The sequence below is a fragment of the Salvia hispanica genome, chromosome 5 (assembly GCF_023119035.1).
Source record: "Salvia hispanica cultivar TCC Black 2014 chromosome 5, UniMelb_Shisp_WGS_1.0, whole genome shotgun sequence".
Taxonomy (NCBI): domain Eukaryota; kingdom Viridiplantae; phylum Streptophyta; class Magnoliopsida; order Lamiales; family Lamiaceae; genus Salvia; species Salvia hispanica.
The window spans coordinates 441416-462417 of NC_062969.1; the positions used below are offsets into that span (position 1 = coordinate 441416).

Sequence of the window (21002 nt, forward strand, 5' to 3'; positions counted from 1 at the left end):
AAAAAATCACATGAGTTTGAGATATACTCCCTCCGTCCGGAGTCCCGGTTGATCAATTTTGGGTGTCCCGCTTTAGAAGTTTCAGTTGATCAATTTTGGACGTCCCGCTTTAGAAGTTTCGATTGATATAAATTAATAAAAAATGCCTACTAGTGGGCCCCAATATCCACTATAACATTTATTTATTGGACACTCAATTAAAAGTGGGTCCCAACATCCACTACAATATTTATTTATTACACACTCAAACACTTTTTTCTTAAAACATGTGTCCGACTCAACCGGGACTCCTAAAGCAGGACGGAGGGAGTAATGAATTATTGTTTACTGAATTAAGTAGAGAATCACTGAGAGAAAATAACAAAGCATAATTGAAAAGAAAATGTAAATAGCTAAAGAGACCACACTTCTTCTCCTTTCCATAATACAGTCAGGATTCTAAAGAAAAACCAATAATCCTGACTTACTACAAGATCAAGAAAATACCAAAATTAAAAAAGCAAAAACCAGTACTTCTCTACAAATAACAAACTAATCAAATGTTAAAATGAATGTAGCCAAAAAAAACCCAAAAATTTATAAATTAACACATAAACCACACACCAAACCACAAACTCCACATTTCAATATCTTTTGCCAAGAATAATGCCAAAGATGATTGAGACAAGAGCCACACCTAAAACGAACTTCAAGTTCAATCCAAGTGATGCCTCACTGTGTGCATCTGAGGACAATGCTGGAGCTGAGGCCGCCGCCTCCGACCTTTTCTTGCTCTTTCTCTTCGAAGGAGTGGCCGCGGACAGGTCTATTTCCCGCGATTTTATGGTCTCGTCCTTGTGTTCCGAGGCTGCTCCGGTATCCTGCATCGAGTCATAGTCAGTAAGAATGCAAAGAATTCTGAGGTAAACAAAGACGAAACAGAATAACGTGACGAAGAATATAACCTTTTCTTTAGATTTGGCATCAGCAAGCTGAGACTTCTGCTCAAGATCTTTCACTTGTCTCTCCAGAAGCTCTACTTCCTTTCTCTTGGCTTCAAGTTCGTCACACGAACTTTTCAAAGCAGCCTCGTGTTTCAGGTTGTTTTCGGAAGCCATCTTGTTCTGTTATCAAGCAAGGAAAAGGATGAGAATTCAATGATTAAAACAAAAGTTGAGAGATGGAGTGATGTATGATGTATCACACCTCTTCCTTTAACCGCGCCTCTGCAGTCGCCAACTGTTCTTCGATCTCCTTGAGACGATTCTGCAGCTCATCTTTCTGGAGAGCTTCAGAGCTGAGAGCTTCCACCTTAGCGTTCAATGCACCCTCGTTCGATTTCTGTTCCTTCAGTTGCTCTTCGAGTTGTACTATGATTGCTTGAAGATCCTTCTTCGAGATCTGGAATTTCTCGTTAAGCGAATTGTTCTCTTCCATCACAGAAGATATCTGAAAAAAGAGATGCTAAGTCATATAGGTGTTTAAATGAAATATCAGTTTGATAAATAAACAAACCTGTGATTGCAGCTTTTGGCCTTCGGAAGCAAGCCGTTGAGTCAGCTCTTCGATTTCTTTCCTAGCAGCATCTAGTTCTTTAACTGCATCATCTTTCTCCGATGAAACAACAGAGAATTTCGTAAGTAAATCATCTAGCTCGGCTCGAACGGAAGCCAGATCATGAGTGAGTTTTGAGTTTGCTTCGGTTAGCACTTCGATCTCCTTCTTAAACTGGCTAGAGCTTCTCTCCAGTTCACTATCCAAATCCTTGGACTTCACAAGGATACTTTCCAGCTCTAGTTCGCGGCTTTTCACAAGTGCCGAAGCTTCTTGACCCTGTGCTTCGTAAGTTTTCACCTGTTCTTCGTAAGCCTGAAGCTTCTCGTGCAGCTCCTTTGCTTCCGACTCTCTTAGACTACATTTTTTTAGAGCTTCTTCCAACTGAGCTTGAGCTGCAGAGTGAAGCTCGGTGACCCTCGAGTGCTGCTCAGTCAGTTCAGTGATGCTGCTCAAGTGAGAAGCAACCTGCTGTGAGGAGATTTCCCTCTCAGAAACACTAACATTTAGCTTTTCTTCAAGTTCTTGAACCTTCTCGCTAAGCTGCGCATTCTTTTCGGATAACTCTGCATTCTCTGAGACGTACGACTCAGCTTTCCCTTCCGCCTCAAGGATCTTCACTTTCAGCCCTTCATTGGTGTCTTCGGAAGAAGCCAACTTCGATAAAATATCTTCGAGCTCTACACTTGCGGTTTCATATTTCTCCGTTGCTTCTGCAAGCTGCACTTGATAACTTTTCACTTGATTTTCGAGATCCTGCACCTTCTCATGCAAGGCCTTCGCCTCCGAATCTCTGGTTGAGAAACTGGCAACTGCCTCCTGCATTTTAAGGTCTGCATCCCTCGATAGTGTTTCATGAGACGACTCAAGTTCTGCGGTTCTTGCAGCCGCTTGCTCCAGCTGCTCCTCGGCCAGCTTAAGCTTCTCGATAGCCTCAGCCTCCCTCGACTCAGTTTCTTTTAGATCCTTCTCAACGCTCTCCAGCTTCTGTTGTGAGGTACTGAGTTCTTCCCGCAGCACGCTGAGTAGATTCTCAACCTCGGATAGCTTTTCGTTTAAGGCTCTTGACGAATCCTTCAAGCTGTTGTTCTCTTCTGTGGTTAAGTTAATGGAATCACACAACTCCTTTTCCTTTTCCGTGGATGCTTGAAGTGCTTCCTCTAGGGATGATGCTTTCAACCGGACTGCCTCAAGTTCGGATTCGAGTTCAGACGCCTTTTGGCTGCCTTTCGAGGATTCAGCCTCCACAGCCTCACACTTCTTCTCCAGCAAGGCTATTTGCTCCTCAAGCTCCTTGATCCTATACTTTTCTGTTTCGAGAAGTAACTCGAACTCGCTGACCTTGTTCCCAGCTTCCACTGCTTTTGAATCAGATGCCTGGATCAAACTCTCAAGTTCAACGCGGCGCTGATCAATTGTGTTTGCTCGCCCCTCCTGCTCGACACATTTTTCCGTGACATTCTTCAATTCTATCTCGAGCTCAGACGTACGAGCGGTGGACGTGCTCAATTCAGACTCCAGTTGAGCTATCTTGGCCTGAAATTCTTGCAACTGGATGCCTAATTGCTGCTTCTCTCCTGCTTCCTTCTTCAACTCAGAGTCAAGTTCAGCTAGTTTCTCAGATAACTCTCTCAACTCCCTCTGATAGTCATGGCTTTTCAACTCTTCCAAGTTTAGTAGCTGCTCTAGCTCGACCTTCCTCTGTTCTGCAGCAATGCGATTGGTCTCGGATTCACTGAGCTTCGATCTCGCTTCCTCAACTTCCGCCCTCAAGGCCTCCCCCGTGCTCTCGAGCTCCACGTTTCTCTGTTTAGCACTTGTTACAGCATGACCAGACTCGGTGTGAAGCTCTTCGATGGTTTTGAGTTTCGCCTCGAGCTCTTTGCTGTTCGCCACTGCTTCTGCTAGAAGAGCGTCCGCTTTGCAGAAATTATCGTCCGACTGCTGCAGCTTCGCCTCGAGGTCGTTGCACAGCTCCTTCAACTGAACAGAATTGCTAGTGAGATCAGAGACAGCATCTTCCAGTGCTTGTTTCTCTTTGCTCAGCTTTTCTAGATCTTCTTGCAAGGCGACTGTCTTCGTCTCCTGGCCTTTCAGCAGCTCTTCAACCTCGAGCTTCGCATTAACAGCCTCCTTCAATTCCGACTGTGAAGCCTCAAGCTGGGATGCTTTCACTTGGAGATTCTCCACGCTTTCGGCCTGCAAAGTCTCGAGCGAGGCAATCTGTTGCTTGGCTGCAGATTCGGCAGACTTTGCAAGCTCGAGTTCTTGTGTCGTTTCGCTAACGAGAGCCTCTTTCGACGCTAGCCTCTTCTCCACATCTTCCACCTGTGATTTCGAAACCTCCAATTCTCCCCGAACAGCATCAAGCTCATCTCTCAACCTCTTGAGCTCCTCCTCCACTTTCTTCCCCTCATCGACCTTCTCGGACAAGCTCTTCAGCTCATCTTCCGTCTCTTTCGCACTAGCTTTCGCTGCCTCAAGCAGCCTCTCGAGCTCCAACGCCTTCTTCCCCTCCGACTCAGCAAGCAAACCACTCTCACTATGCAACTCCTCAAACTTCTTAGCTTCTCCGGACGATAACTCCAACTGCGCCCGAAGCTCTTCGATCTTCTTGCTAGAGGCCTCGAGCTCAAGGCTGGCACGATCAAACGACTCCTTCACATCAGCCAGCTCCTTCTTCTCGTCTTCGCGACTCTTCAGCTCCTCCTCCAACGCCTTGAGCTGCTCCTTGTGCCTCTCCTCAGCCTCCACCAGTTTCTCGTTGTTGACTGCAATCTCAATATGACTCTCCTTGGTTACTCGAAGCTGCTCTTCTGTCTGCGAGAGCTTGTCTTTGAGGAACATGTTTTCAGCTCCGGCTTCTTTAACCACATCGGAGATTCTCTTCAGCTCATCTTCGAGCTCTTTGACTCTCTCTTGAGCTTCAAGCAACTCACGAGATGCTTCCGGTTTTTTCTCCGCGACAGAATCTGTCTCGGAATCCTTTTCCACCTTGACAAATTCTCCTTCCATGGCGGCTTCTTCGTCTTTTTTCCCTTCCTCTGTTTTGCAATCTGCGTTCTCTTCAATTATCTGAAGTTGAATTGGAAAACATAAATGATCAATCCGAGCTTATAATCGATATTTGCCAATTGCCATGATCGTTCAGTTTTACCTTAATGGGGACTCCATTGCTTTGAGCTTCCTCAACCAACTTCGCAGCTGGGATTTCCTGACTTGTAAGCGCCTCCTCTGCCATGACTGGATGAAATGGACCTTAATCTATAAAAACCATAAAACATAGAGGAAATTTTATAAGATAACGTATAAAACTAACAATGTATGTTTCAGTTACTTAAAATTTGGGGGACCGGAGGTAGTATAACATTAGGTGACAAATTTAGAGAGTATACATAAAGTCACTATCTTTATTCCATATTTAATTTAATTGATAATGAATCACATCTTTCAATATATTAAAAGAAGAGATGTCCAAAACTTTCGTGCTTCATTTTTTTTTTCTCGAAATCGACGATATAAAATCACATATCTATGAAAAATATATTAGGAGTAAAATATACTTGTTCGAATAAGAGAAAGTAAATCAAGGGAGATTTAAAATAGTTTGAAGAAGAAGAGATTAAAAATATATTATCATGTGTTATTAGTTATTGAAGTAAATCAAGGGAGATTTAACCTTTAACAAGAAAGTTGAGTTAAACGAAAATGAATTAAATGAAATAACAAAAAGTAGAAATGCGAGTCACTATACTTTTCCACATAGATTATGACCCACAAAAAGCAACCAAGGGTCAAAATCATGAATGAAAATTCGAGCGCACCTACCTTCCAAATGATGACATTTTTCCTAAATATTTGCCGGAAACATTTTTTTTTAATTTGATGTTTTTATAATATAAAAGTGGGTACAAAATAAGATAAAAAGGAAAAATATTAAATAAATATATATCTCAACTTACATGTTGCTTCGGTGATAAACACGATCACGACGAAATTGGCTGCTGACAAAACAATGGGCGCAAATTTGCAACAATATATTTTGCTTTTATCAATAGTTTTTCCCCTAAAAAATATCAATAGTTTAATCTTTCCTAAATCAACCGTCTCAACTCTCAAATCCAGACTCGCTATTTTAGTTTGCCAATATATATAGTTGGAGAATACTATATAGGATTATAGACATTAGTATGATTATATAATATGATTTCTAAGAATTATGAGAATATTATTTTTGATATAGTAGTATTATTTATCTCGTATATGAAAATTGTTAAAATTGTCAAATACAAATTCAGTTAATTAGATATAATAATATACAACAACAGGTATAACATATAATTATAAAAATCATATAATTATTGAGAGCAATATAGTAGTAATAATTATTTATTACAATAATACTGATATTGTAATTTATATTTCAATATTCCCTCCATCTCAAATAATTCGTCCCAATTTTCCATTTCGGTCTGTCCCACATAATTTGTCTCATTTCACTTTTATCATGTTTGGTAGTGGACCTCATATTCCACTAACTCATTCCTACTCACATTTTATTATAAAACTAATATATAAAGGTAGGACCCACATTCCACTAACTTTTTCAACCCACTTTTCATTACAATTCTTAAAACTCGTGCCCAGTCAAAATGACCCGAATTATCTGGGATGGAGGGAGTAACTTTTGATTTCACAAGACAATTATTACTTTCCTTATCAAGTAAGTAAAAAATTAAACTAATAGAATAGTACATCAATATAGAAATAGAAAATAAGATTACTTTTGTTAAAAAAATGAAAAATGAGTAAACGACAACCGCTTTTCATCAAAACGGCATCTTCACACATCATTTCCGAGTACATGTAAAGTCATTTTTATATAAAATTTGGCGTTACGGCCCAGCTGTATATTCTCTCCACTAACAATTTACAGTTAAGAAACCTCATCATCGAAGCTTTAATCAGATAATAATCATCAGCAAAAACGATCGATGCGTGTTTAATCAAGCAAAATCGCAATCGGAATCGATACGATCGGGCGATCGGCGATTGCCAGCACAGATTTCCGATGGCGCAGATCAGAATAATACGATCAAATCGATCAACACACACACACACAAACACACACAGATTCAAGCAATCAACAATAAACAGATCAAGTGGTGAAATTGAAGGAGGAGAGAGCTTGCCTGAGAGGAGTGGTGAGCTGATTTCGCTGCGCTGTCTTTGTTGAAGAGAGAGAGAGGGAGAGAGGGAGAGTGGAGTTTTAGAGAGATAATGGTGATTAAAGTTTTGGAATTAATAGTGAGAAAGGAGAGGGGTGTGGTGGGCGGGCCCTCTGCAACTAGTTCAAATCTACAGTTTTATTTTTTAATTTTTTTATTAATTGAGTGTGTGTATTTTGATTTTGATTTGCCATGGTTTAGTTGGGGTATTTGCATTTATGATTTTATGTCACATATGTGAAATTTATATGTAGGCAGCTTTAATGATTAAAATAAGTGAAGATACGGCAACGAGGTATAATTCAAGTAGCTAAGTTGACATAAAATAAAATTACAATTTTGCCTTATCGGGATGTAAAATTACAATGTTTGCCTCTGTCGTCGCTTCGAACATCGAAAAAAATAGCTACGTTCGTACTAAATCAAGCTAATACTATATATTGCGCTCCTCCGTTTTCGAGTTCTGGATCCGCTTAATGAGAAATATTGGATGCGTTCCTGTGTATGTGCAGAGTATTTTCATCTTGTTTGGTAGCACTGTAGCAGTAGTCTGACTCGGGTGTGATGTAGTGTATTTCACTTGATTGTGCTTTCGTGTAGGGGGAGTACTCCCTTTCGTGCCTATTTCTATGGGACGGAGGGAGTATTTCTTAATCTGTGTGGTATAGTAGTTATGTTTAGTGGTGGCAATTCGTGTGCGCTGGGTTGTTATCGGTCAACCTGATAACGTTTCGATCTAATAAAGCTTAGCTCGAATTCAACCTATTGTGAAAACCGTCAACCCGGACACGAATTCGATCTGTTACCTTCAAACTCGAATACGATCGCACACGACATGATATAATGTGGGTTGACATGACACGATAACGACCCGAACTGGTATTACACGATTAAAACATGATATTACGTGAATGATAAAAAAAAATCCAGTTTACAAGATTTATTTATAAGAATTTAAAGAATTAGTAAAGCATAATTTTTATAAAAAAAATTACAAAAATGATGAAGATAATAATAATATACTCCTACTTTCTTAATGGTTATCAGTATCCAATCCGAAATTATCGGATTCTTAATTAATACCCGATAAGGACAAGAACCCATTAAAACTTGACATAAACTCATTAATTTCGTATGGATTCATGTCAGATTATGTGTCGTGTCAAATATTGTTAGCACTAGTTCTGTACGTGTGCGGCGTAATCTTAATATACCATATGTAATTCTAAAAAAGTGTTTTCTAATAAAATCATAAACTCTTATACATTAAAAAAAATATAGGTGCAATTATACTATATAAACATACACCTCTTTTGTTGTATTAAGGGTTTTTAAATTAAATACATAAATAAAATGAAAATTTGTAAAATAAAATTATTTATAGTATAATCAAATAATTGTGTTGTCACAAAACAAAGCCTAGTTCCAACATAAATAAAAGTATGTACTGAAACGAATATTAGAGGACTCCACTGAATATATAAACGTCGAATTACTATAACTAAATTCCAAAAAAAAACTAAAAAAAGTTGAATGTCGAAGGACTCAATGTTCTTGAAAAATAGACCCGCCACAAAAAAGAACTTGGGTCTTAAAATGCTTTATTCATAGCGTTTGTTATTAGTTTTGCAAATATATTTGCTTATCTATATGTAATGGAAAAATCATTTTATTTTTCCAAAATGCTTCATTTTTTTTATTTTTGTAATTTATTAAATAGTACTACTATTTAATTAGAATTGTAGTGCTATTTTACCTTCTTGTCGTTTACTTTTAATTATTTCAATTTTTTGGACCTTCGCCCTTAGTATTTTATAATCCAAAAATTCACCTAAAAAAAGGTGTGGTATTCAATTGTTGACACAAAGAAAATTCCTTCATTTCAAGTCTTTTAAACAATAAAAAAGAGAAAATAGTGAAGTTGTTCACGTCAAACGAATTTATTCATTTATATAAAATTAAAAGAATGAAATATTGAAATAGAAAACTTCAATTTGTATGAGTTGAAAAGGTAATGTGGTGGCGGCCACAATCGACCGACCAAACCGGCCAAGTCATATATATATATAGTTGCAAGCCTCACACATTATTGTGTTGTCACATTTGATAAAGACATTAATTATTATTTCCCTTTTAAATTTCTGCCAATTAATGAAAGAATAAAAGGGGTTAAACCTATATTTACTTGAGTTATTTTAATAGTTGTAATACATTAAGTTCGATGCATGTTTCTTGGTGATAAGATTCTTAGATACAGTTTCTGTTTCAAAGATATGATCAATTGATAACTTTCTTAAATTGATAGCTAACAACTATGTGAACAATCTACGTTATAGATGTCAACACGAAAATATTTAATGTCAATACATATTTAATTAATGTTTTTTATGAATGAAAGACACTTAAAGCAAAATAGGGCGAATAGAGCCCGACAACCCGTCAAGACCTGTAGTGCTAAAATACAACAAAGTACTCTTAAAGATCAACAAAGTAAATAACAGTTACGTGGCAACCTAAGTGAATTAACGAGTATAACAAATTTACCTATACTTTTATACCGAAAATGCAGTGAATATGAATCTTGATATAGTATATGATTACAAAGTAAAGTATTTGAGAAAACAATTATCACATGAAATATGCTTTATAGAACATGCATAGCTATTGCCATTTTGTCTTTCACTGTCTAAAAGAAAAGGGAAAGTAACACACACATGATCCTGTTTAATTAGACATTAATTCATATGCTAATCACAATTAAATACAGATGCTCACTAGTATGTCTTATATACACAATAATACATTTTTTAAATAGATCACATGAATATTTCAAATCAAATGCCAGCACATCAGTGATCAGACATGTATTAATCCCAAAAAAAGAAATTAGTTTAATCTATTTTACATAAAATTAATGGAATTTGTTGAAGTTGTGATACAATGTGACAGGTTTAAATTGATTTATACCAACAAATATAAAAATCCACATGCCTAAACCCCTATGGATACTATAGATATACTACAATTAATCATTCATGATAGCATAATATGGAGTAGTAATTATATTTATTCCTTAGACACTAGTAAAGAGTCACATAATTAATACTACTCTTAAGTGGAGTATTACATTAAAAATAGTACTCCTATACTTTAATGGTCTCTCTCTTTCTTCCATAGCCATCCATTAACTAGCCGGCCAAATGAATTTGACCAATTTTTAATTATTTGTATAAATTTGAAATTGAAAATTGAAACATTCTAAATTGATCAGCTAGTTGCTCCATATATTTGACTTCAAACATACACATAGAATTTGGAATATTATTCATCGAATTTTCGCATTAAGTGGTCACAATAAAGTATCTATGAGTTGACCTAATATTGGACCCAAAATTATTATTATTGACCAAAAATGAAATCGTAAAATTTGAAATATAATATGACGTGTTCCTCCACTTACAAATTAAAGCGACATCATTTTTATAAGAAAATTAACCCATACCAGCTCCAATCTTAATGGTTGAGAAATTAGATTACAAAGCTGATATGAACATCTATATTGAACGAAATTAATAAATTTATAAGAATTACCCTTTTCATTTATATTGAAGTATAATTATGTTGTATGAACAAAGAGTAGTAACAAAATTAATCACAACTCATTTATTTATATTTCACACAATTAGAGAGTGATAAATTTAGTACTAGAAGCTACAAAATTAGCAATTCAAGGACTAAATGAAATTCCATAGCATCACATAAATCTGCTTATTATTTCCAAACACCATATTCAATTTTCAAAGTTTTCACCATTATCAACATTTTATTATTTCCTCTGAGATTTCAGCTCTACCACCCTTTCTTCTGTCGCTTTGAGAGCTTCCCCAAATTTCTCTACCAGCTGCAAAAATGAAGCAAAATTCCAATCTTTACTATAAAATCTGGAATATATATAAATTGCAGATTGCTTCAAAAACTGCATTTTGCATAGATGCAAAAAATGTCTATCATGACAACATTTAGAAAAATTGCTCCATAAGCACGAGCATAAGCTTCCGAAAATAAGCAGTTCGTCACAAAGGCGCATTTTATAGCACAAAATGGAGAATGATCATATAATGAGCATAAGCGTCCGACAAGTAGCAGTTCGTTACTAAAGCGCGTTTTATAGAACAAAATGAAGCACATTGGTGTGTGTTTCGAGAGAGAGATAGAGAAAGACCTCATCTACTTCTTGAGGAGTGATGATATATGGAGGAGACATCATGATATTGTCTCCAGCAACGCGTATTAACATTCCCCGTTTCTCACACTGTGCTGTAAAATAAGCCGCGACGCCTGAGATTTAATATACGAGGTGAGAACATAGACATTAGACAACAGTTCCAAAACGAAAAACATGAGATAGCATACCCCACTCGGCAGGAAAAGGATCGTTGGGTGATTTGTTATCCGTGAATTCCACCCCAAGAATCAGTCCCGTCCCACGTATCTTCAGGACAAGGGATGTCAGTGATGAGCAACCGGAGACCATGACATACATAAATATCGCGTAAACAAACAGAAATGCGCAATCCTACCTCACCAACAATAGGACTATCCGAAAACGCTTTCACACCTTCTTGAAATTTAGGGGCTATTTTGTTTACTTGCTCAACTATATTTCTCTCCCTGCAACATTTTGACAAATAACACTAATAAGTTGTCTAAGAAAAGATTCAAAATCTCGATACCTAAAATAATACGGTTGAGCATTTGTATATATCAAATCAGTTTAATTTCAGTGGAGAAGATGAAGAACATACTTATAGATCTTGAGTGTTTTCAATGCAACAGCACATGCTACGGGATGTCCCGAGTAAGTAAATCCATGGGAGAAGGAGCCTTCAAACAGAGAACCGGGTCAATGCCTTAAGTTCGAGTATATGAATATAATTTCCAACGATCAAGTAAACGTTTCAAACGAACCAAGTTTACTGCTCTGAGAATGTATGACATCGGAGATCTCGGGGCTGACAAGAACAGCTCCAATAGGTAGGTATGCAGAAGAGAGCGCCTGTACAATATCGAGAGCCAGCCATAATAAGCGAATACACACTTCTAGCACAATTTTGTCACGACACGAACCTTTGCTATGGAGACCAGATCAGGCTTGATTCCGTACTTATCACAGCCAAACATCGTCCCGAGCCTCCCAAATGCACATATTACCTCATCAGCAATCAACAGAATATCGTACTTCTTTAATACTGCTTGAACCTGCAAATTCGCAAAACAAGAATTTGCATCGCTGCTTACATGTATCCCGAGCCACAATTTTGTGAAAAAAAAAATCTCACCTTTTCGAAGTACGTTGCAGGAGGAAGTATAACACCACCAGCGCCCAGAACCGGTTCTGCTATGAAAGCAGCAATCTGAAAAAAATGTATTAGTCAAATTTTGTTAATGGCAGAAAATGGAAAATCAGTGATATGATGTTTTGATATCTAATACTATGAGTTACCGTGTCGGGACCTTCTTTGAGGATAAGGTTTTCCAAATTCTTGGCCATCCTGGTCGAGAATTCCTCCTCGGATTCACCTGGAAAGCATTCTTCGGTTCTTCAGATAACGTGTCGTACGAAATGACATATTATATGGTAATTAGTAAAGCAGTGTTTCCCGACCTTGTTGGTGGAAGCGCCAATAATGAGGGCAGTCGGTATGTAAGATAAACGGAGCTGGCAGATCGAATTTCTGGTGCAGAGCAGGCAAGCTGTTGGAAACGGTTATATTGTTCGGTTAACATTTCTCAATGATGGTTATTATTTTGAAATCTCGAGGAAAACAAACAGACCCGGAGAGACTGGCTGCTATAAGCGTCGAACCATGGTATCTGCCATTAAAGAAGGAGGTGTCAATGGAAAAGAAAGCTCATAGTGAGTGTATCATAGCAATGATTGAAATGGAATCCTTACGATTTTGATCGAGCGATGAACTTCTTCTTGTTCGGTCTCCTGAGGGCATTATTGTAATACCAAACCAACTTCACCTGCAAGACCAGGAAAAACATAAAAGTATGGTAAACTATCAAGAAAGATGGGAGCGAAAGCCGAGCCCAAGGAGATCAAAACCTGTGTATCGTTGGCTTCCGATCCACTGTTTGTGAAGAAGGCCTTAGCCATTTTTCTAGCCGTGAATATCTCCAATAGCTCACTCGCGAGATCCTGCATTCACAGAGAAATCTAAACGATTGCGTCCTGAATCTATGCATCCGGTTTCCTGAAAGGGAGGAAGTCGGCTTACCAAAGTTGGTTTTGTGGTACGGTTCCAAAAGGAGTGATAAAACGGCAAGGTGTTTAGTTGTTTCACCGCAGCTTCAACAAGACGAGGCTCGTTTCCACCTACACGAACGCCAGAGCATTAAGACAGTGAAGTTCACGACAATTGCTGATATTTAACATAACGGATTTCAAGTGCACGTACCAAGACAAGTGGACCATAGACCAGCAAGAGCATCGAGATACTTTTTTCCGTTAACATCGTACACATAGGACCCCTAAATCAAAAAGGAGATAATCATAACTAAAAGGTGGAAATCTTATGAATGAAACTGAAATGTCGAGAGCAGCTTCAGTACCTCTGACTTTGCGATTACTAGAGGGCTCACGTCTGCAGACTGCCATCCAGCCGTAAAGGGAGCTAGCATATCATGCCCCTTAAAGCTAAGAACAGAATGTGTTAATAATTTTAACTTGAAATTTCATGAAGAATCATCTTCTTTAAGGTTATGAACGGGAAAAAAACGAAGGAGGAAATGCAAAGAAACTAGTAAAGAAAAGAAAAGGGCGCATACTCTTTCTCGATAGGTGATGGAACATCCTCCCGTGCAGATGCTTCTGAACCATACGATATCGCAGCTGTGAAAGCCCGAACCAGATCATTCTGCAAGATTTTACGTGCTGAAACATCTTTTACGTTGCAGCCAGCCTGTTGTAATCCAGGTTAAACGTTAGAAACTAACGCCATCAAAGGCAATGAATTTTCTTGTTCATTCCAAAAATCCAAATCTATGGTGCAGTTGAAGTTTCCGAAGGTTAATAAATCATATTATACCACACAAAACATCAACTCAGAGATGTAAATTGCAAACTCTGAGCTTGCTTTAATTGTTAATTAGTATCGTTAGAGCTCAAATCATGCCAGGATAGGATGAAAACTCACTCAATTCATTAACTAGAAAGTAAATTGAGCCACTCAAGCTTTAAGTGTTGGCCTTGAGAATAAAAGAAGGCGCAACTCCTCTCTAACTTACGCGTAAAGAGCAAAACGAGGCTTCAAAGACCGGGAAACAATATCAAACAGCCAATGTAGGAAACATTCCATGGATGCAGCAAGCCTGACACAAATGAGCTAAGAACAATTGACATTAAGGCCGTTTTTAAGAGTATTCGCCCATCCGAGCACTAGAACTTCGGGTTACACTCAACCCACATAAACTCAGTTTCTCATTGTCAATATACAAGTACTACTAGTTCCAAATTAGTCATTTCTATTGCTTCGCTTCTGCTTGAATCTTGACCAATGTATCATTTGAGACATTGAATGAGCCACAAATACACAAACTAAGATAAAAATGAAACAGAATACCACAAGAGAATCTTCAATCCCTAAACATATTTCATCAGTATGAAATCTAATGTCCAAGTTAATGATAAGTAGTAGTAAAAGTTATCCAAGAAACAAGAAAAATGTCAAATCTATTCACCACTTCTTACTGCATCTTAAGGTATTCACCAAATCAATCAAGAAAGTAAAAAAGATTGAATTTTTATCCACCATAGAAGTCAATCTCACCTCACAACCACCCCACCAAAAATTATGATATTTTAGCACCCCAATTAATGAAAAAATTAAGTTAAATTAGACACCTCCAACAAAGAATCTGTCTCCATGGAGCAGCAACAAACACAATTCAAATAAAATACATCAAGAATCAACATTAAAAGAAAAAAAATTGAAAACAAAAGACTAAATACAAATTGGCATGCAAATTGCAACACATGTAGATAGATACACCTCTACATACAAGAAAAAAGCAATCTTGAAGTGGGATTGGAACCTGGGTGGCGTTTCTGAGAGTTGTTTGAAGTAGGCGATACATTTCTTAGGATAAATCAATACTTTGAAGTGGGGCAAAGCATGCAGACAAAAAAGAGCACTAGGAAGAGTGTGTGTGAGAGAGAGGGAGAGGTGGTGTTTTAAAATGGGAAAGCTCCACATCAAAATGTCTATCACAATGGTATCACGTCCAGATTCAGTATTGAAATCGTGTAGAATTTTCTCTTGATTCCTTTAGATAATTTTTTCATTTATTTAGTACTAGAAATTCCATGTTCATAGGGATTGTGATAGATGATAATATACTCTATAGTCAATTCTTGTCTTATTAATTGTAATTGAAACCTTTTAATATCACTAAATGACTCAATTAATTTGGGGTATTCGAAATATACATGTCCCTTTTCTATTGTATTTATTGAGATTTTAATTTAATTTTATTAATTGATTTATTGGTTATTTAATGTTTTTTATTTATCATAAATCGTACGCTATAAACATGACATGAGGTCACACACCATTTGAATTTTCTTCGAAATTAAATTAATTGTGTTTCACCAAAAATTGAAATCAAATTATGAGGTGCATTCAAATTTTAAAAACATCAACCAATATGCGTTTCACTTTGATCTGATACGAATTTTAAAAAATGTGATAGAAAATAGATTGAAAAAGTGAGTAGAGATTGAAAAAGTAGAGATAGAAATTTCATTTAAGGAAACGTTTCATTTTTAGTGGGATAACCAAAAAAGGAAAACGTTGCATTTTTAATGGGACAGAGGGAGTATGAGATAGACCAATTCAAATGGAAAATTGAGACAAGGAGGAAACGGAGGGAGCATGTAAAAATATAATCTAAAAGATATACTTTTGCTCCTTCAGAAAATGATTCTGCAAATAATTTTCATCAAAGAAGCAATAAATTCCAAAAATATATGGATGGGTATCAAGCCTCTAGTTCTATTTGTTTTTCTTTAAGGAAATTGTTTCCACAAATAATTGATTAATGTGGGGTATGTATTTAAGGATATTATCTCCACAAATAATTGATTAATGTATTGAAAGTAACAATAAAGCTTACATCAAATAATATGACAGTAATAAAATATGTATGTTTAATTACCAAATAAATAATTGCAATATGTAGAGTAATAAAAGTGTGGTGTGGCGATGAGAAGAGAGGCACGCGCTAGAGAGAGAAAAGGGCAGAGCGAGTGAGAGAGAGTGTTGAATGAGAGCGAGTGGCAATCACAAATCGAGAGAACCCTAATCTCCAAATTTGGGGAAAAACATCGTCGACTCGCCCAAACCCTCGCGTGGATTTGCAGCTCTGAACATTTCTACTATAAAAATCGCAGGTAATCACCACTCTCCACCTCCATAACCACTTTTTCCCTCCCTTTCTCTTCAGCTCAAACAATTCCACAATTCTTTGCCTTTTATCAATCTAAAAAAACCGCAAGAACTTCCCCTGATTTCCTGATCAAATTCATGCCGCCTTTTAGCTTTATCTCCTTGTTTTATTTTTCCTTTTTTGAGAATTGATTTTGCCTGGACGTAGTAGTGTTTTAACATGTTTCAAAAATTGAAATTGGTGCTAAAAGCTGCCAATTTTTAACATGTTGTCGATAGCGCTATTATCAATACAGAGCTGGTTTGTTCGGATGTGGAAGTGGGTGAGGGTAGGGGCTTTGGGGATTTACATAGAGGAAGGCAAATTGAATGTGGAGAAGGCTAAGAATGAGCTAATGGGATTCAGTTATTTAGATTTATGCAGTTTCTGTATGGAATTCATATATTTTTGAGTCATTGGTGTATCATGATGTGGTGAATTGAATTGCAGTGACATTCTTGATAATGAGCTAAATCACTTACTGTAATCTACCTCTTCTGTAAATCTTAACATACAAGTTTGTGCCTTTTGTAAAAGATATACTCCGGTACGTGCTTTTACACCTTCTATCACCGCCTTGTATATGCCTGTGTGCATAACTGTGAATGTGGTGGTTATTTTTTGAGTCCAGTGACAAAAGGGGAGTATGGGAAATCATCGAATAAAGCACAATCTAACTACTTATCTGATATATACTGCTCCTTTTTCTTTTTTTCTTGTGGCAGTGAAATGAAAACTGAATGCATTATCAAAGTTCAAAATCATGTTTAATTTTACAGGTCACTAGACAACGGCTTATTGCAGGAAAACAGGTTGTTTTTATGGATATAGATCTTAGGTTGCCTTCTGGAGAGCATGATAAGGATTTGGAAGAGCCTAATGGAATTGTTAATATGCTAGATGGGGAAGAGAAGCCCCTTAATGTAGATGGAGTGGGTGAGAGTATGGGAGAGGAGGACAAGCTGCACATTGAAGATGTTGATGATGTGAATTCTCCCTTACCCGATATAGATTTTAAAGATCTGACGATTCTTGAGCCACTTCCTGGTATGGAATTTGAGTCTCACGGGGACGCCTATGCTTTCTATCAGGAATATGCTAGATCCGTGGGATTTAATACTGCGATTCAGAATAGCCGCCGTTCAAAAACATCAAGGGAATTCATCGATGCAAAATATGCATGTTCTAGATACGGAACAAAGCGTGAGTATGAGAAATCTTTGAACCGTCCACGCAGTAGACAAGGAACCAATCAGGATTCTGAGAATGCTACAGGTCGTCGAGCATGTTCCAAGACAGATTGTAAAGCAAGTATGCATGTTAAGAGAAGGTCCGACGGGAAATGGATAATCCATAGATTTGAGAAAGAGCATAACCACGAACTTTTACCTGCCCAAGCTGTAAGTGAACAGACCAGAAGGATGTATGCTGCAATGGCTAGACAGTTCGCTGAATATAAAAGTGCAGTCGGTCTTAAACATGAATCCAGAGGCCAATTTGAAAAGGGCAGGAGTATGGCAATGGATGCAGTGGAGGCGAGTGCTATGCTTGAGTTTTTTGTCCATATGCAGACTCTAAATTCAAACTTCTTTTATGCAGTGGATGTTGGTGAGGATCAACGCCTGAAGAGTCTATTTTGGGTTGATGCCAAAAGCAGGCATGACTATCCTAATTTCAGCGATGTCGTATCCTTTGATACGAGCTATATCCGAAACAAGTATAAAATGCCTCTAGCTCTTTTTGTTGGGGTCAATCAGCACTATCAGTTCATGCTACTCGGATGTGCTTTGCTGTCTGATGAAAACGTAGCGACATATTCATGGGTCATGAGAATGTGGTTGAAGGCTATGGGTGGCCAGGCTCCCAACATTATACTCACTGAGCAAGAAAGGGTTTTCAAGTCTGTTATTTCAGATGTTTTTCCATCCACTCTTCATTTTTTCTCCTTGTGGCATGTAGTGGGAAAGATTTCAGAAACATTGAATAGTGTAATCAAACAGAACGAAAACTTCATATCTGAATTCGAAATATGCATTTATAGGTCGTGGACAGAGGAGGAGTTTGAAAAGAGGTGGCTCAAGCTGGTGGATAGATTCGAACTAAAAGAGAATGAGTTGATCCAGTCATTGTATGAAGATCACAAAATGTGGGTGCCTAACTTTACTAAAGATGGTTTTTTTGCTGGTATGTCAACAGGTCAACGGTCAGATAGTGTGAATTCTTTCTTTGACAAGTATGTACATAAGAAAACAACTGTGCAAGAGTTCGTAAAACAATATGATGCCATTCTGCAAGATAGGTATGAAGAGGAAGCAAAGGCCTCTTCTGATACATGGAACAAGCAGCCTGCTTTGAAGTCCCCTTCACCGTTCGAGAAGCATGTAGCTAGCCTTTATACTCATTCTGTATTGAGGAAATTTCAAGTTGAGGTATTGGGTGCTGTAGCATGTATACCTAAGAAAGAGGAACAAGTTGATGCGATGGTCACTTTCAAAGTACAAGATTATGAGAGGAATCAAGACTTTATTGTCACATTGAACGAGTTGAAATCTGAAGTGTCCTGCATATGCCGCTTATTTGAACTGAAAGGTTTCCTTTGTAGACATGCAATGATTGTTCTTCAAATCTGTGGCATCTCAACAATACCTTCACAATATATTTTGAAACGGTGGACCAAAGACGCCAAGAGCAGATACTCGATGGGGGAAGGGTCTGAGCAGGTACACTCAAGGCTGCAGCAATATAATGATCTTTGTCAAAGGGCTATGAAATTGGGTGAAGAAGGATCATTATCACAAGAGAGTTACAATCTGTCTCTTCGTGCACTTGATGAAGCTTTTGAGAACTGTTTGAATGCCAACTACTCCAGTAAGAATCTTCTAGAAGCTGGACCTTCTGCTTCCCCGGGTATTTTGTGCATCGAAGATGGCATTCAAAGTGGGAGTTTGAGCAAGACAAATAAGAAGAAGAATACAACTAAGAAGAGAAAGGTTTGTCTTGAATCAAATACATAGTCTTTTATGTTTTTTATATCTCCAAGTCATGCATTATCTGCATTGCAGGTTAACATGGAGCCAGATGTTATTACAGCTGGCACGGCAGATAGCTTACAACAAATTGTACGTCAATGTTGTAGCGTGCTCATTTTTTCTGTAGAAATGTTTCTTACTTGAGATATGCCTAAAATAAATCTTGTGCAAACATGAGATTTTGTATTGTAGCTTGTTGTTAATGCTTAGGAAAAAAACTGAGTTCTCGACCTGTAAGCCTAAATCACTCATTGTTTTAATGCTTAGGAAAAACTGAGTTCTCGACCTGTAAATCTGGATGGATTTTTTAGTCATCATCAAGGTGCTCCGGGAATGGTAAGAAACATACCTTCAATTATGCATGAAAAAGTACATAAGTTCTAATTGTCTCACTGTAACTTGGTTTCCCTCTAATTGAATGGTACAGCTGAACTTAATGGGTCCCACACGCGATAGTTACTTCGGGAACCAACCAGCCATTCAGGGACTAGTAAGTCCTCTAATCACATCTATTAACTCTTTCTAGTAATAATGGAATCTGAAGTTATGACCTTCTTTAGGGCCAGCTGAACTCCATCGCACCTACCCACGATGGCTACTATGGCACTCAGCCCGCCATGCCTGGAATGGTAGCTAACTTGTTTGTCGTGTAGCCTTTTCCTTTTCCCATTGCTTCGATAATTCGTTCTGATTTTGTGGTCATCCTTGAAGGGGCATATGGAGTTTTTCCGCCCTACAAATTTCGGCTATGGCATTCGGGTTAGTTCATGGGATTGTTAGGTTTGCTTCAAATGTTTCTGTTATTTCACCAATCCAGAGCTTACTTATATATTGTTGTCCATAGCAGGACGATCCGAATGTGAGATCCGCGCAGCTGCACGACAACGCACCAAGACACGCTTGAGAAATTCTTTTTCTCTCCATTGGTAACGTCTCTTGTTGTATGTGTGCCAAATGGGAGCGTCTCTTGACTTAACTGTATAGTAAGTGAACATAGACTGTGCAGCAGCGTTTAATTTCGTTGTCTCGGCGTTGTCGTAAACGGTCGCTCCCGGCGATGAGTGCTGCGCCGTGTTGTAGCGATAGTAGCAAGCTGTATTTTTAGTTAATTTCCGGTAAATCTAAGATTCCTGTGAAGAAGAGAGCATTGCTGAGTTGATATTTGCTTAGTTTTATGCTTATGTATGTTAGTGATAAACATTAAATATCTATCTATATCTCATATCTAAAAAAGAAATAACCAAATTCCGGCAAAATTCTCGATTTTTAGGTGTGGTTGGAAAATCGTGTTCCTAAATTGGACACTTTGTTTTTTTTAAAAAAATTCTGCAATGGGTGCACATATTGTGAAATGACCATAATCTTAATCAAATTTCCTAATTCTTTTCATGAATCTTTTTAAATATAGACCGATCTTCTTTATCTTTTCATATAATCCATTTTTTATACTACTTCTATATTATGTTGTCTTATCTATGAAACCATAGTCTTATTTCATTTTTAATTTGGTTCGTCCATCAAAATAATACTCTATCTATCTTTAGAATATTTATCTAATGAAAAACCAGCCTAAGTAAGGCATTGCTTCTCTCTGCATCTCTTCACCCATCTCGTCCTTGCACCACAATGAAGGCAGGCGATGAAGACAATATATATGTGGCTTCTTCTTCCTCCTCCTTCAACCTACCTCCTTCTCCTTCTCCTTCCGGTGAACCTCAAC

General features: G+C 37.6%; 3 protein-coding genes across 8 annotated transcripts; 1 reads left to right on the plus strand and 2 right to left on the minus strand.

Annotated features, from left to right (window-relative positions):
• Positions 1-371: 371 nt before the first annotated feature.
• On the minus strand, positions 372-6847 carry LOC125186986 (myosin-9-like). Its single transcript, XM_048083481.1, has 6 exons — positions 6726-6847; positions 4691-4797; positions 1495-4608; positions 1186-1428; positions 945-1103; positions 372-860 (listed from the first exon to the last, which is right to left on the minus strand). The coding sequence occupies exons 2-6, from the start codon at positions 4772-4774 to the stop codon at positions 624-626; spliced, it is 3837 nt and encodes a 1278-aa protein (XP_047939438.1). The 5' UTR covers positions 4775-4797; positions 6726-6847; the 3' UTR covers positions 372-623.
• Positions 6848-10487: 3640 nt separating this feature from the next.
• On the minus strand, positions 10488-15016 carry LOC125186809 (gamma aminobutyrate transaminase 3, chloroplastic-like). The gene is made up of 18 exons (XM_048083261.1): positions 14862-15016; positions 13596-13729; positions 13380-13464; positions 13226-13298; positions 13046-13143; positions 12874-12966; positions 12718-12791; positions 12597-12635; positions 12427-12515; positions 12265-12341; positions 12101-12175; positions 11889-12020; positions 11730-11817; positions 11567-11645; positions 11342-11432; positions 11175-11253; positions 10984-11099; positions 10488-10662 (listed from the first exon to the last, which is right to left on the minus strand). The coding sequence occupies exons 1-18, from the start codon at positions 14901-14903 to the stop codon at positions 10588-10590; spliced, it is 1539 nt and encodes a 512-aa protein (XP_047939218.1). The 5' UTR covers positions 14904-15016; the 3' UTR covers positions 10488-10587.
• Positions 15017-16065: 1049 nt separating this feature from the next.
• Positions 16066-20463, plus strand: LOC125188358 (protein FAR-RED ELONGATED HYPOCOTYL 3-like). Of its 6 annotated transcripts, none has more exons than XM_048085149.1 (8): positions 16066-16218; positions 17033-19243; positions 19316-19372; positions 19550-19618; positions 19710-19772; positions 19843-19911; positions 19994-20041; positions 20127-20463. In XM_048085149.1, exons 2-8 carry the CDS (start codon positions 17075-17077, stop codon positions 20184-20186), a joined length of 2535 nt encoding a protein of 844 aa, XP_047941106.1. In that variant the 5' UTR covers positions 16066-16218; positions 17033-17074; the 3' UTR covers positions 20187-20463. The 6 variants fall into 6 exon arrangements, with proteins under 6 accessions (XP_047941106.1, XP_047941108.1, XP_047941110.1 ...); XM_048085151.1 differs by having other exon boundaries at positions 16068-16218; positions 17058-19243; XM_048085153.1 differs by lacking the exon at positions 16066-16218 and having other exon boundaries at positions 16237-18153; positions 18295-19243.
• Positions 20464-21002: the final 539 nt, after the last annotated feature.

What these genes read in the sequence shown, in the direction of transcription:
- LOC125186986 (XM_048083481.1), bottom strand. Translation starts at nt 4,774, where the DNA reads ATGGCAGAGGAGGCGCTTACAAGTCAGGAAATCCCAGCTGCGAAGTTG. An exon ending in GCAATGGAGTCCCCATTAAG is followed by an intron (nt 4,609 to 4,690) that starts GTAAAACTGAAC and finishes ATTCAACTTCAG; the next exon opens with ATAATTGAAGAGAACGCAGA. An exon ending in GCCAAAAGCTGCAATCACAG is followed by an intron (nt 1,429 to 1,494) that starts GTTTGTTTATTT and finishes CTCTTTTTTCAG; the next exon opens with ATATCTTCTGTGATGGAAGA.
- LOC125186809 (XM_048083261.1), bottom strand. Translation starts at nt 14,903, where the DNA reads ATGTATCGCCTACTTCAAACAACTCTCAGAAACGCCACCCAG. An exon ending in TAGTAATCGCAAAGTCAGAG is followed by an intron (nt 13,299 to 13,379) that starts GTACTGAAGCTG and finishes TTTTTGATTTAG; the next exon opens with GGGTCCTATGTGTACGATGT. An exon ending in TTGGCGCTTCCACCAACAAG is followed by an intron (nt 12,342 to 12,426) that starts GTCGGGAAACAC and finishes AATGCTTTCCAG; the next exon opens with GTGAATCCGAGGAGGAATTC.
- LOC125188358 (XM_048085147.1), top strand. Translation starts at nt 16,994, where the DNA reads ATGCATTATCAAAGTTCAAAATCATGTTTAATTTTACAGGTCACTAGA. An exon ending in CAGATAGCTTACAACAAATT is followed by an intron (nt 19,373 to 19,549) that starts GTACGTCAATGT and finishes TTTAATGCTTAG; the next exon opens with GAAAAACTGAGTTCTCGACC. An exon ending in AACCAGCCATTCAGGGACTA is followed by an intron (nt 19,773 to 19,842) that starts GTAAGTCCTCTA and finishes GACCTTCTTTAG; the next exon opens with GGCCAGCTGAACTCCATCGC.